The following is a 16,604-nucleotide window of genomic DNA, read 5'->3' as shown; positions in this document are numbered from 1 at the left end:
AATTTCATGGAAATTTTGTCTTTAGAGAAAATTTCACGGAAATTTTGTGTTTAGAGAAAATTTCATGGAAATTTTGTCTTTAGAGAAAATTTCATGGAAATTTTGTCTTTAGAGAAAATTTCATAAAAATTTTGTCTTTAGAGAAAATTTCATAAAAATTTTGTCTTTAGTGAAAATTTTATGGAAATTTCATTGACAGTTTGTCTTTTGAGAAAATTTTACTGAGATATTGTCTTTAGAGATAATTCATGTCTTTAATTTTTTTTAAAATTTTTTTTTATTTCCATTTCTTAGTTTTCCCAAACATAACAAAACTTCCATAAAACCTCTCGCACACGGTGACAATGCATAGTGCTAATTTGATTGATTGACAAGAAGTCTGTTCGCATGCGCAACCGGCTTCTGCTACCCCAATGAAAACAAAACGAAAGTTAACAGAAAATCAAATGTTAATATTACACATACTCGTTCATAACAACCTACGAGTAAAGTTAAATGCTGGTGTTAGAGAGTATGTTGCCAAAAATGCTCTCACTCTCTTGGCTCAGAGACCAAAAGTCCATATGTTTATGAGGTAAGAACGGACACCTAACAAAGCGAATTGTCAAAATCGCTGTTGACCATCTTCAAAATCTGTTGGTGTCTTCTCAGACACAGAAGCCCGAATGACGATGAATGTGTGTTTGCAACTTTTTAGCCCACCACCACCTGTTTGGCGAGAAGGCGTGTGAGAGAGTGAATGTTGTTTTGCTTTGTTTTGGTTTGTCAGCTGAGATCGTCGATCTTACCACAGTGACGAATTGTAATCTAAGTTTTTGCTTTTGTTTTCTTTCAAACAATTTTGAAATTCTGTTTAGAGTTTTTACCATATGTGACGGACGGGCTATGGTGGTGCAAATGCATTGGTATTGGTAATGAACCAACTTAAAGCGGCTTTTGTTAGTATTCTTCTCGTTGAGCTTAAACCGAGTTTATGGCGATTGGCTTAGTCGATCGAATACGACAGCGGGGGTTTTGAGATTTGATTTTGAATGCTTTTGCTTGTCGCGGTATTTTTGCCCGCTAATTTTTTTTTTTGCTTTTTGATCGCTCAACAAATCAAACGGGCGCGCGCATACCACTTTATATGAATAATTCAAAAATAAATCGGTTTTAGGTTTTGACTTGGCTTTTGTCTGTTTCTAGCCAAAGCTTGGGCATGCAAAGAGTTTAGTTCGAATTGAAATTCGCATCTAAGCGGTTGTAGCGACTCGGAAAACGGTTTCAAAATTAAAAAAAAAATTGAGAATAAGAAAAAACCAAAGTAAAGAAATAGAAATATTCTCAAAGATTTTGAATACAAAAAAAAATTCTAGTGTGAAGGTGTGTTAAACTGAAAAAAAATTTTAAAAAACGGTTACAGTGAATAAAAATTTGAAAAAAATATATATAACAAATATATGATAAAACAATGTAGGAAAAAAAAAATACAAAATTAATAAATAAAAGAGTTAAAAAAAATATTAGAAACTTCCAAAAAAATTAATAAATTCCAAAATAAAAAATAAAGTGATTTTTATGTACAGACTTAAAAATCAAAACTAAAACATATAGGAAAAGCTGAAACACAAACCATTTTTTTAAAACAGTTTCTTGAAGCTTTACGGGAATAAAAAAAAAGTTATATCTCTTAGTGAGGTGTTCTAATTTTTAATATTGAGGACATAAACGCAAAAGAAACTTGTATTCAGAATTTACCACAACATTTATTTGTGTATGACTTCAAAGACAAATTATTTTTACAAAAATTTTTATAATTAAAAAAAAAAAAACAAAGAAGTGTGTGCATTTTTTTCAATATAGCGGCTGTTAAGAAATTAATAATTTTTCCAAAAAAAAAAAAGTTAATTTTTTTAAAAAACAAAAATTAAAAAAAATATGTACATAAAAGAAAAAATTAAGAAAAATAAAAAACTGAAAAAAAACAATAAATTAAAAATAAAGAAAATATATCAAATCATAATAAGATAAATAAAATCCAAAATAAGTAAAAGCGTGCTAAGTTCGGTTGGGCCGAATCTTGGGAATCCACCACCATGGATTCTGCTAAAAATTTATACAAACTAAATTTAGTCGAAGGGTATAATTTTATTTTACATCGAGAGACCGGTTTTTAAAGAATCTATATCAGGTTATAAACTGATTTGGACCGTCCTTGCCACAGTTGTTTGAAGTCGTAACTGCAGTCGTATACTGCATGCTAAATTTCATCAAAATCGGACAAAAAGTGCGGCTTGTAAGGATTCCAGAAGAAAAATCGACACAACGGTTTATATGGGAGCTATATCAGGTTATAGACCGATTTGGACCGTACTTGGCAAACTTGTTGGACGTCATAACAAAACACTACGTGCAAAATTTAAGCCAAATCGGGCAAACATTGCGATTCCCAGGGGCTCAAGTAGTCAAATAGGGAGATCGGTTTATATGGGGGCTACATCAAGTTATAGACCGATTTGGACCGTACTAGGCACAGTTGTTGGGAGTCATAACAGAACACTACGTGCAAAATTGTAGCTAAATCGGACAAAAGTTGCGCATTCCTGGGGCACAAGAAGTCAAATCGGGAGATCTGTTTATATGGCAGCAATATCAGGTTATCGACCGATTTGGACTGTGCCAGGCACAGTTGTCGGAAGTCATGACAGAACACTATGCGCAAAATTTAAGCCAAATCGGACAAACATTGCGGTTCCCAGTTGCTTAAGAACTCAAATCGGGAGATCGGTTTATATGGGGGCTACATCAGGTTATAGACAGATTTGAACCGTACTAGGCACAGTTGTTGGGAGTCATAACAGAACACCACGTGCAAAATTGCAGCCAAATCGGACTAAACGTGTGGCTTCCAAGGGCCCAAGAAGTCAAATCGGGAGATCTGTTTATATGGGAGCTATATCGGGTTATAGACCGATTTGATGAAGAATATACATTATGGGGTCTTAGACGAATATTTTGATGTGTTACAAACGGAATGACTAGATTAGTATATCCCCAACCTATGGTGGTGGGTATAAAAACGGAAACACAACATTAACAAGTAAGTTAAGTTAAGTTCGGCCGGGCCGAACTTTGGATACCCACCACCTCGGTTATATATGTAAACCACCTTTCATCAAAATTCGGTGAAAATTTCATACCTTATGACCCATATCATTCCGATTTGGACCAAATAGTAATAAGTACAGTAGCTATATCTAAAAATTAACCGATCTGAACCATATACGACACGGATGTTGAAAAGCCTAACATAAGTTACTATGTAAAATTTCAGTGAAATTGGATTATAAATGCGCTTTTTATGGGGCAGAGACTTTAAATCGAGAGATCGGTCTACATGGCAGCTATATTCAAATCTGGATCGATCTGGGCAAAATTGAAGAAGGACGTCGAAGAGCCTAACTAAACTCACTGTCTCAAATTTCAGCGACATCGGACAATAAATGCGTCTTTATGGCCCCAAAACCTAAAACCTAGATATCGGTCTATATGGCAGCTATATCTACATTTGGACCGATCTGTGCGATATTGCAGATGTATGTCAAGGGGCTTAACTTAACTCACTGTCCCAAATTTCGGCGACATCGGACAATAAATGAGCATTTTATGGGCCCAAAAAATTAAATCAAGAACTCGGTCTATATAGCAGCTATATCCAAATCTGAACCGATCTGGGCCAAATTGAAGAAAGATGTCAAGGGGCCTAACGCAACTCACTGTCCCAAATTTCAGCAAAATCGGGTAATAAATGTGGCTTTTGTGGGCCTAACACCATAAATCGGAGGATCGGTCTATATGGCAGCTATATCCAAATCTGAACCGATCTGGGCCAAATTGACAAAGGATGTCGAAGGGCCTAACACAACTCACTGTCCCGAATTTCAGTGGAATCGGATAAAAGATGTGGCTTTTATGGCCCTTAGACCCTAAATCGGAGGGTCGGTCTATATGGCAGCTATATCCAAATCTGGACCGATCTGAGCCAAATTGACGAAGGATGTCGAAGGGCCTAACAAAACTCACTGTCCCAAATTTCAGCAAAATCGGGTAATAAATGTGGCTTTTATGGGCCTAACACCATAAATCGGAGGATCGGTCTATATGGCAGCTATATCCAAATCTGAACCGATCTGGGCCAAATTGACAAAGGATGTCGAAGGGCCTAACACAACTCACTGTCCCGAATTTCAGTGAAATCGGATAAAAGATTTGGCTTTTATGGCCCTTAGACCCTAAATCGGAGGGTCGGTCTATATGGCAGCTATATCCAAATCTGGACCGATCTGAGCCAAATTGACGAAGGATGTCGAAGGGCCTAACAAAACTCACTTTTTCAAATTTCAGCAAAATCGGATAATAAATGTGGCTTTTATGGGCCTAAGACCCTAAATCGGCGGATCGGTCTATATGGGGGCTATATGAAGATATAGTCCGATATAGCCCATCTTCGAACTTAACCTGCTTATGGACAAAAAAAGAATTTGTGCAAAATTTCAGCTCAATATCTCAATTTTTAAAGACTGTAGCGTGATTTCAACAGACAGACGGACAGACGGACGGATATATGGCAGCAATATCCAAATCTGGACTTATCTGGGCCAAATTGGAAAAAGTTGTCAAAGAGCCTAACGCAACTCACTGTCCCAATCGGATCGCCATTTATGGGCCCAAAACCTTATATCGAGAGATCGGTCTATATGGCAACTATATCCAAATCTGGACCGATCTCAGTCAAATTATACAAGGATGTCGACTGGCCTAACACAGCTCACTGCCCAAATTTCAGCAAAATCGCATAATAAATGTAGCTTTTATGGGCCCAAAACTATAAATCGAGAGATTGGTCTATATGGCAGCTATATTCAAATCTGGACCGATCTGGGCCAAATTTAATAAGAAGAATGTTAATGACAGATTTGTTGTCTGCAACAATTAGCGATTCTATGCATCAGTTGGAAATTGATGGCTTCGAACGCTAGACAATGGCAACGACTCTCGCTGTTACTCCGTGTGTACAGGTTCGAATCCCGGCCAGGCTCTGCCGAATTTTTTTTTTTTATTTAAAATTTTTTTTGGGGCCTGTTGGGGCGAATTTCTTTAAATTTTAACATAGAAACAAATTTATTGAAGTTGTGCCCTTTTTTGTATTTTTGTCTTTTAAAAATTTAAATATGTTGTAATTGGAAATTATGTCATCACAAATAATTTAAGTTATGCCTTAAGAAAAAAATGTCAAAAATCTCAAAAAATTTCTTTGAAGTTTTGTCTTTAGAAAAATTATTAACAGGGTCGAAGGCATGAATATTTTATTGAAATTTTCCCTTTACAGGATATTCATTGAAATTTTGCCTATGAAAAAATTTTTTCGGGTGAGGGGCCGTGGCTACCTCCCTGGCTGCCATATAAACCGCTCTCCCGAATTGACTTCTTGATTCTTTAGAGCGGGCAGTTATAAAGCGATTTGGCTGAAATTTCGTGCTATGAAGTTTACTATGAAAAAAAAAACAGATGTGCCAAGTACACCCAGAAAAATTAGTGTGATGTATCAACAAACACTGTCTGCTGATATTAAATTAAAAGTTTTAAGCTTTTGAATAAATTCAATCAAAATTCTGAACTTCTTAACAACAATTGAGGTATTTCCTGGAAATTAATAAAACTTATTCCAAATTTGGGCGTTAATTTTTTGTTTAAAAATATAATTATAAAAGTAGTTGTTATTTTGTCTACTGTTTTTCAAATTCGATCAAAAATTATCATATTGTACAAAATTTGAAAAAATTTTAATTATATGCTTGTAAAATTGAAAAATAAGATGGAACAAAAAAAAAATAAATATTTATTGCATTTTGGAGCTTTTTTAACATTGAAATAGCAGAAAATATTTGCTGTTTTAGCAGCAAATTAGAATTGTCGCGTTTTCAGCAGATTTTCTTCTGTTTCGTTTCGGCAAACATTTTTGCAGTTCTTACTAACAAATTTCTATGAGTGTAGTGTTCGAATCGGTATAAGACCTGATATAGCGCCCATAAAAACATATTACCCGATTATACTTCTTGACCCTCTAGAGGGCGCCATTCATATCCGATTTGGATGAAATTTTTCAAAATGACTTTTTCTATGACCTCCAACATAAGTGCTAAGTATGGCCTGAATCGGTCAAGAACCTGGTATAGCTCCCATATAAACCGATCTCCGATTTGGCTTCTTGAGCCTCTAAAGGGAGCGATTATTATTCGATTTAGCTGAAATGTTATAGTATGACTTTTTCGATGATATCTATAGATATACCAAGTATGGTCTGTATCGATGCCAAACCTGATATAGCTCCCATATAAAGCGATCTCTACACTTTTTGAGTCTATATAAGCATAAATTCTTATCCGATTATTATACGATTTAGCTGAAATGTTGTACTATGACGTATTTCTTTAATATCTAAAGATATACCAAGAATGGTGTGAATTGGTCTAAAACCTGATATAGCTCCGATAGTAACCGGTCTTCCGATTAAACATCTAGAGCTTCTAGAGGTGGGCATTCTTGCGCGATATTGCTTCAATTTCACACAACGACATCTTCTATGACCTCCAACATACGTGCCAAGTTTGACCTTAATCGGTCAATAACCTGGTATAGCTCCCATATAATCGTATAAACCGATCTCTTGATTTTACTTCTTGAGCCCTAAGAAGGGGCAAATACTATCCGATTTGGATGAAATTTCATATAAAGACATACAACAGATGTGCCATGTATGATTCGAATCGGTATAAGACCTGATATAGCGCCCATAGAAACCGATCTCCCGATTTTGCTGAAATTTTGCACAATTACATCTTCTATAACCTTCAACATATATGCCAGGTATGGCCTTCATCGGTGAAGAATCTGATATAGCTCCCATACAAACCGATCTCCCGATTTGGCTTTTTGAGCCCCTAGAGATAGATATCATTCGATTTAGCTAAAATTTTGAACTATGACGTTTCAATAGATCTTCCAAGTATGGTCTGCATCAATTCCAAACCTGATATAGCTCCCATATAAACCGATCCCCGATTATACTTTTTGAGCCAATTATTATCCGATATTGCTGAAATTTTGCACAATGATATCTTCTATGACCTTTAACATACGTGCCTAGTACGGCCTTAATTGATCAAGAACCTGGTATAGCTGCCGTATAAACCGATCTCACGATTTGACTTCTTGAGCTTCTAAAAAGCGCGATTATTGGTTGAATTTTTGTACTATGACGTTTTCTATGACGCCCAAAAGTTGTGCCAAGTATGTTTTGAATCGGTCCGAAATCTGATATAGCTCTCATATAAACCTATCTCTGATTATACTTCGTAAGCCTCTAGAGGGCGCCATTCCGATTCGATTTACATGAATTTTTGACGCGCAACCTACGTGCCAAATATAGCTTGAATCAGTCCAAAAACGTATATAGTCCCCATATAAACCGATCTCCCGATCTTGAGCCCATATGGGGCTATCCTGTAATTTTGCACAATGTCATCTATCATGGTCGCCGTTATTCAAACAAAGTATGGCCGAATCGGTCCATTCCCTGGTATAGCTTCAATAGCATTGAAATTCTTACCAATTTCAGACAAAGTAGCAAAAATTTAAACATCAAAGTAATGTTTTTTTTTTTTTTTTTTTGAATTTATATTTGTTTATGTTTATGTTAATAGAAATGTTTATTTGTGTATTTATTAAATTAAGAACACTTTGTGTGCGTTCGTACAAGATTTTGACAGGAAAAAAATCACATTGAAATAATTGTGTTCTTGACATCAACAGTGAATAAGTAAACAAAACCTTACTAAAGTTAAACAAAATATGGCTTTGGCTGCTTCAACCAGTTGTTCTTGACACTAACTAACGAAATTAAATTTTCAAAGTTTTTCACATGAAAATTACAGCAAAGACATCAATTACCAAGATGTAAAATAAAGACAAAAAAATTAATAAACAAACGATAAAAATTTCAAGTATTTTATGAATTTAAGAAAAAAATAATTAAAAACAAAAATAATGAATAAGAACTGTTATGCTAGTGGAGCTATATCAAGTTATAGTCTGATTCGGACCATAAATGAATTGAATGCTGAACAGTGTAGCAGTCATTGTCCATTCGGATAAGAATTGCGCCTTGTAGGGGCTCAAGAAGTAAAATCGGGAGATCGATTTATATGGGAGCTGTAACAAGCTATGGATCGATTCAGACCAATTAGACACGTATGTTGAAGGTCATGAGAGAAGTCGTTGTACAAAATTTGTGCCAAAACAGATGAGAATAGCGCCCTCTAGAGGCTCAAGAAATCAAGATCCCAGATCGGTTTATATGGCAGCTATACCAGGTTATTTACCGATTTGCGTCATACTAAGCGCAGTTGTTCGAAATCATAACTAAACACCTCGATTTCAGCCAAATCGGATGAGAATTGCGTCCTCCAGCGGCTCAGGAAGTCATGATCCAAGATCGGTTTATATGGCAGCTATATCAGGTTATGTACCGATTAAAACCATGATTAACACAGTTGTTGGAAGCGTGCAAAATTTCACTCAAATCGGACGATAATTTCGCCCTTAAAGGCTCAAGAAGTCAAGACCCAAGATCGGTTTATATGGCAGCTATATCAAAACGTGGACCAATTTGGTGCATTTACAATCCCAACCGACCTACGCTAATAAAAAGTATTTGTGCAAAATTCCAAGCGCCTAGCTATACTCCTTCGAAAGTTAGCGAGCTTTCGACGGACAGACGGACGGACAGACAGACGGACAGACATGGCTAGATCGTCTTAGAATGTTATGACGATCAAGAATATATATACTTTATGGGGTCTTAGACGAATGAATGACGAAATTAATATACCCCCATCCTATGGTGGAGGGTATAAAAATATCAATACAAATAGCTTTGAGTTTCCAGATGCAACGAATAGAAATTCTTGCGATTTAAAAAAGGTTTATCTCAAAAACTTAAGGAAATGTAAGCAAATCTTACATCACGAAGCTATTATCAATTTTTAGTGACTCTGTTATTTAAGTTTATTACAAAACAAAAACAAATTTTAAAAGTCTATGTCACGTATATACTTCGTCTATTTACATGATTCCCAAGATGAGGCTTAAGTAAGAATGTAATCATTATTATACAAATCGCTCATGTGGAATTGTAGAGGGGCTTAACACAAAAAAAAATTTTTTCATTGTATGTCACATTGTTATCTTATAAACCAAAAAAAATGTATTAAATAAAAAATTTACTAAATTGTTTATTCAAAATAAATTGTCCAAAATTGATGCAAAATAAATTGTTGACCAAAATTTGACAACGATATAATTTTTTCAAAAAAACAAACCAAAAAAAATTTACGAATTTTTCTATAAAACAAAATTCCGAAATTAATTTTGACAAAATCCTATCTATAAAATTTAATTTGTGTTTGTTTGTTTGTCAGTTTGTTTGTTTGTTCCGTATAGACTCAAACGCTGCTAAACCGATTACCTTGCAATTTTCACCGATTGTGTAGGTTGGTCTGGAGGGAAACATAGGCTATATAATTTCTTGATACCGGGAGGGGGCGGACCCTCCCCTTAACCCAAAAGTATTATCCAAAAATAAAAGTGTACCGATCGGACAATTTGGGATTCAAATGAAAGGTATTCAAGAGTAAAGTACGAATTGTATAATAAAAGTTGGATCTAAGTACCTGGGGGGCCGCCCCAGACCCAAAACCCCTTCAAATAGGTATATTTGACGATCATGACAATATGGGACTCAAATGAAAGGTATTCGGGAGGAGATTACGAACATGGTCAGGAAGTAGGAAAAGACTTTATGATTTATTGATAACGGAAGGGGGCGGACCGTTACCCCAAAAACGCCACCCAAAATCAAAAGTGGACCGATAAGGACAATATGGGTATCAAATGAAAAGTATGCGGGAGTAGATAACGAATCTGGCATAAAAAATTCATGTCGAAGTATAGGGGTTACCCCATTCCCACAAATACGCCCAAAATGGGCACATTAGTCAATCACGGATATATGGGACTCGGTTTGTTTGTTCCGTATAAAATGAGAAACGGCAGAACCGATTTTTTTCGAAATTTTCGCATATTGTGTGGGATGGTCTGGAAGGAAACATAGGCTACACAATTTATCGGTATCGGAAGGGGGACGGAACCTTCCCCTTATGCCAAAAACACAACCCAAAATCAAAAGTGAACCGATCGGGGCAATATAGGTATCAAATAAAGGGTATTGGAGTAGAATACGAATATGGTATTAAAATTTGAATCTAAGTACCCAACGGGCCTCCCCAACGCCAAAACTGCCCCAAACAGATATAGTGGACGTTCATTTCAATATGCGGCTCAAATGAAAGGTATTCGGGAGTAGATTTCGAATCTGGCATTCAAAATCAGATCGAAGTATAGGGGGTCATTCCACTCCTCAAAAACGCAATTAGACCCATTATGACTATATGATACTTAACTGAACCGATTTTCTTAAAATGTTCATAGATTGTGTACGTTTGTGTCGAAGGAAACATAGGCTATATAATTTTTAGATATCGGATGGAGGCGGACCCTCCCCTTTACCGCAAAAACGCCACCCATATCCGAAAGTGGTCCGAGAAGCACAATAAGGGTAACAAATGAAAGGTAAAATTTGGGTTCAAGTAATCAGCGGGGCCCCCCAACCCCAAAACTCCTCTAAACATTTATATTCGAAGTTCATGCCAATATGGGACTCATGAAAAGTATTAGGCAGTAGATTACAAATATGGCATAAAATATTAGGTCCCAGTAATGGGAGGTCGCCCACCCCCAAATACCCCAAAATGGGCATATTAGCCGACCATGGTTATATGGGACTAAAGAAAGCTATTAAGGAGTAGATTACGAATATGACATTAAAATTCGCGTTCAAGTCTAGGTGGCGCTTTTCCTCCTAAAGATACGTCAAATGGTTTATTTGACTCATTATGACAATATGGGACTCAAATGAAAGCTATTTGAGAATAGAAAACGAATTTGATATTCGATTTTGGAGCCAAGTGTTTTGGGGTACGCCCTAAAGCACCCCCTAAACTGAACTTCATTTCCGTTGGGAATAAATATTTTCAGTAAAAAGTGCCGGTGGTCGCCCCAGCCCCAAAACACCCTCCAAGCGTTTCATATTTACCGGCCATGGCAATATGGGGCTCAAATTAAAGCGATTTGGTAGTGCAGCACGAATTTGATATCCATATTTGAGTCGAAAAATCTGATGTGCCATCCCTCCCGTAAAAAGTACTTCTCATTACCCTAATTTTCAAAAACACCAGGAAACGAGAAGGGGCGAATCCTCACACATCAATGAGTGCTTTCTGATTCAAGTTTAAACTCAATGATAAGGGACCTTTTTTTATAGCCGAGTCCGAACGGCGTTCCGCAGTGCGACACCTCTTTGGCGAAAATTTTTTAAATGACCATGCATGGCATTGTACCTCGCAAATGTCGCCAACATTAAGAGGGGATTAACATCGCTTTGTTCGATGTTCTCGCCAGAATTCGAACGCATTCAGCGTCATAGGCTACAATGGCACGAATTCGATATCCGGATTCAGGGCGAAATGTCCCCACCCTAAAAAGATATTAGAGAGTTAAAGATGGCGCAGCGGAGCGGGCCCGGTTCGGCTAGTCGCATAATAAATGTGGCCTTTATGGGCCTAAGATATTAAATCGAGATATCGGTCTATATGGGGCCAATATCAAGATATAGTGTGATATAGCCCATAGACATAGCGAACTTAACCTGCTTATGGACAAAAGTAGAATCTGTACAAATTTTCCACTCAATATCTCTAATTTTAAAGACTGTAGCGTGATTTCAACATACGGACAGACAGACAGACAGATAGACGGACGGGCATGGGTAGATGGTCTTAGATTATTACGACGTTCAAGAATATATAGACTTTATAGTGTCGGAAATGGATATTTTGATGCATTGCAAACGGAATGACAAAATGAATATACCCCCATCCTTTGGTGGTGGGTATAAAAATTTAAGTTAGTAACACTAAGCTTCGATATATTATATTTTTCAAAGTTTCTATCATCTTAAACTCAAACCTTTTGGTTTATACGTTTTTAATCTCTCTTTGTTTTGTGGTATTTGCAAAGCCTACAAAAATTTTGTTCTGATTTGAAAGTAGCAAAAAGTAGAAAAAAATTGACCAGTCTGCCTTGCCATATTGAGAATTTAAGAATAGCAAGACGGGTTTTTTCGGAAATATTGCCTCACAGCGTTAACCAGCGCACACACATTTGACATAATAATTATTTAGAGCTTTAAATCACATAACAGCGAATATTTATCATTGACAAAATCAAAATAAAAAAAAAAATCTTGGAAAAAAACCAAAGCAGAATTGACCCACATTTGGAGACATATAAAAAAATTTTTCTCTTTTGCAGCAAAAAAAAAGTTGAAACAAAAAACGATACAACAAAAAAGTGCTTATACGAAATAAAAATAAAATATTGAAAAAAAAAACAATAACAAAACTGTTATGCCAATAAAAACAAACGAACGGGAATGAAAAGCAATATAAATTACTCTCAACACAAATATTTATTGCCAAAAGAGGCTGTTAATTGAAAACTTCAGAAAAAAAAAGTGAACAAGAAAAAAACTTGCAACGAAGACAATTGTGAAGGATAACAACGACCAGCAAAATGCGTAACAAGGGTATTTCCCTAATATTCCTGTTTATCGCTGTACTCAGCGGTGGAGGTCGCAAGTTTTGTCACTCCTTAGATGCCGCCACTAGTCCTGCAGCCACCTGTACACTCAAGGATAACTGTGACATTCAGGACAATCTCTTGGGTGGGGAGAAGAAGGTGGGTGATGCCAAACATTTGGAAGGCAAAATTGCCTCTGTATTTGAGGATAAAGTCAATCTGAGCATGCAATTGTTTGCGGACGACGCGATATTGGAGTACAATACCCTAGAGGGAAATTTGAGTGGCACCACAATAGCCAATATCACTTTGACACAAATTGGAAAGGATATCAAAAGAGTTGGTGATCGCAGTGTAGAAGCCAGCGATGCGGATGACGTTATTGAAAGTGAAATGGGTAAGTGGTTGCTATTGATTTTATTATTGAAAAAGATTCGGCTCTTTTGTTTTGTTTTGTTTATTTGGTGGTTCATGGTTCACATTAAATATCAATTACACTTGTCAGTTATCTGTGCTATAAAGTCGATAGATAAAAGGCTAACATGGCTCTTAACGGTATTGTTATTGAAGTCATATGTACAGGTGTATTAAGGTGGAGAGGGGTTTACTTCTCTGATATGTTACTCGTATAATTAAAAAATGTTTAAGAAAAAAGGTGTTTTTTGTATTGGGGTCATATGTTTAACGAGGGCTGCTATATAAATTTCTGGCCTAGGCGACTGAGTGATATGACCAGCGTTGTCACTACAAAAAAAATTTTTACGCCCAATATTTTTCAAAACACCTATCAAATTCCCTCCCAACCGACCAAAATTTTTAGCTTTACCAAAATACACGCAATGTTCTTGTAACATTTATTATTAATTAACAATATATAAGGTAACATAAAACAAGTAATAAAAGGTAGGTTCAGCCAGGTCGAACTTTGGTAGTAGATCGAATAGTGTTGATCTCATAAAAGGAATATTTCTCATCATGTACAGCGGTCAAAAAAAGTATTCATCATTCAATGTTTTTTTTTTAATAAGTCTACAAAAGACAATTGGAATAAAAACATATTAAACTAATGATGCAGTAGTGCTTGTGTGATATATATGTACACAATTTCATTGTTTTTAAAGAAAAAAATAGTATTTATTGGAACAAAAAGGGCCATTTTACAGCTGAACACAAAAAATTAAACAAAAAAAGTATTCATCATTGCAAAAAAACAAAAAAATAAATAACATAATTTAAAAAAATTAATACTTTGTTATTCGACCACCGCGTCTTATAACTTCTTTTAAACGGTTTGACATCGATTGGACTAATTTAGCGGTTATATTTTGGTCTATATTAGTCCATTCCTCCATTATCACCTGTTGCATTTGACTCTTGCTCGAAAAATTGCGCGTTCTCAATTTGCGTTCGAGATGTTCCCAAAGATGTTCAATTGGGTTCAAGTCGGGACTTTGAGGAGGAGTTTTAATGACTTTGGGGCAGTTATACAGCATCCACATCTTGGTATTTAAAGCAGAATGTTTGGGGTCATTATCTTGATAATATTGAAAGTTATTACCAAGCCCAAGTTTTACAGCACTATCTTTTAAATTCCTATTTAAAATGTCAATGTAATACTTATGATCCATTACTCCATTAATAATTTCAAGATTTCCCGCTCCTGAAGCCGCCATACACCCCCAAACCATTAAACCACCTCCACCATGTTTTACAGTAGCAACTGTGTTTCGTTCTTCAAGCTCTGTATTTGGTTTTCTGTACACTATGACCTTTCCATCGCACCCAAAAAGATTAAACTTGCTCTCGTCTGCAAAAATGACTGTTTTCCAAAATGATTCGGGCTGTTTTACATACATTTTTGCGAAGTTTAGCCTTTTCACTCGGTTTATTTTATTTATAAAGGGCTTCTTACGTGCAGTTCTTCCTCTGTAACTATGCCTTTTGAGTGTATTTCGAATTGTTTGTGTAGTAACTTCCTTCCCTAAATATTCCATAGTGTTTTTACGAAGAATGGTCGCATTTGTCTTCGGAGTTTTCTGAACTTGCCGCACTAGCCAACGCACATCTCCAACTGAAAGTGCTTTTGGTCGACCAGATCTTGGTTTATTGTCAACAGTTTTCGTTTCTGTCCACTTTCTGATGATGGATTGTATAGTAGATCGTGGTCTATTTAATATTTCACTGATAGTTTTTTGAGTTAAACCATTCCTGTGGTGTTTTATTATCAAAACTTTTACCTCATCAGAAAGCTCGTTTTGCTTACGACCCATTTTGACAAAAACTATATTTTCAATGAAATTAAATATTTGCTGTCAAGGGCAAAGCCTCCTTTACTAAATAAAACAGAAAAGGGGGATTCCCAAATAATATTTGAATTTGACTTTGATGATAGCACATCAATGATGAATACTTTTTTTGTTCTGTTTTTGGTGTTATTATATAAAATTGCATTTTTTGCGCTAATTAAATTTATTTTTTGAATTTATTTTAAAACATATTACGAAAAATAAACTATTGCATAAAACTGCATTATTTGTTTACTTTAAATTTTCTTCAATTACCCAAAATAAGTGAATTTATTATCAATTTTGCTAATGATGAATACTTTTTTTGACCGCTGTATGTATATTTCTCATGCTGCCATAAACAACGATCTCCCGGTCTTGGACACATATTAGACCCATTTATTACCCAATTTGGAACCGTCAATTGAGGCAAATTTGGTCTAGAACAGATTATACCTAGACCAAATTCGCCTCAATTAACGGTTCCAAATTGGGTATTAAATGGGTCTTATATGTGTTCAGGACCGGGAGATGGTTGTTTATGGCAGCTATATCAATACAGGACGATAAATGTTCCTTTTATGAGGTCTATACTCCATATCGGGAGATTGGTCTACAATATATGGCGACTATATTCAAATATGGTCCGATTTGAAGATAATCAACGAAAAATTTTAGAGGGGTACCAGAACTCGCTGTGCCAATTTTTATTGAAATCGGATGAAAAATTATCCTTTTATAGGCTCATTATACTATATCGGGAGATCGGTCTATATGGCAGCTATATCCAAATATTGTCCGATCTGGATCACATTTGACAGGAATGGGAAGGTGTCTACCAAAACACAATGTGCCAAATTTCATCGAATTCGGGTAAAAATGGATCTTTTATGGCCTCAATCCCATATATCGGGAGATCAGGCGGTCGGTCTAAGGGCAACGATATCCAAATGTAGTCCTATCTGAACCACACTTTACAGAAATGGGTAGGAGTCTACCGAAATCGGATGAAAAATGACCAACTTATTGCCTCAAGACTTTAAGTCTGGAGATCTGTCTATATAGCGGCTATATATAACTAAAATCCGATTTTATGAGATCAGAAGATCAGGTTTATATACAAAGAATAAGAAATCATCAAAAATTGTTTGGAAAATATTTTTATACCCAAGATATCTGGAAAATTATAAATACCCAGCTTTGGGTATAAATGAGTGAATACCCAGGTATTAACCCAATTTACCGGGTAAATACCTTTTGGGTATTACCCATCGCCCATCTCTACACATTTCTCGTTGGGATAGCCCACTGTACCATATTTCAGCATAACCGAGTAATAAATAGGCCAGTTGTGGGAGAAAGACCTTCAACCAGGAGTTCTTTCTATGTGAGGGAAATCCCTAAAATGGACAATGTAAACAATATTTGAAAGGACGTCAAAGAGCAAAACACATCTCACTGTGTCAAATTTCAGAGAAATCGAGCAATAAATTAAATTTTTGTGGGCTTCAGGCCTTTAATCTA

The 16,604-nt window shown here is 35.9% G+C and overlaps 1 protein-coding gene across 1 annotated transcript in view; it reads left to right on the top strand.

Annotated features, from left to right (window-relative positions):
• Nucleotides 1–1,155: 1,155 nt before the first annotated feature.
• Nucleotides 1,156–16,604, top strand: part of LOC106082638 (nose resistant to fluoxetine protein 6) — a 147,127-nt gene continuing 131,678 nt past the window's right edge. Inside the window, exons 1-2 of the mRNA XM_013245266.2 lie at nucleotides 1,156–1,362; nucleotides 12,529–13,192. Of these exons, the coding sequence (XP_013100720.2) occupies nucleotides 12,790–13,192 (403 nt within the window). The 5' untranslated portion in view covers nucleotides 1,156–1,362; nucleotides 12,529–12,789. The remainder of the gene's footprint in view (nucleotides 1,363–12,528; nucleotides 13,193–16,604) is intronic.

This window comes from Stomoxys calcitrans, chromosome 4 (genome assembly GCF_963082655.1).
Source record: "Stomoxys calcitrans chromosome 4, idStoCalc2.1, whole genome shotgun sequence".
Classification (NCBI taxonomy): domain Eukaryota; kingdom Metazoa; phylum Arthropoda; class Insecta; order Diptera; family Muscidae; genus Stomoxys; species Stomoxys calcitrans.
This window is presented reverse-complemented; position numbering and strand designations above follow the sequence as displayed.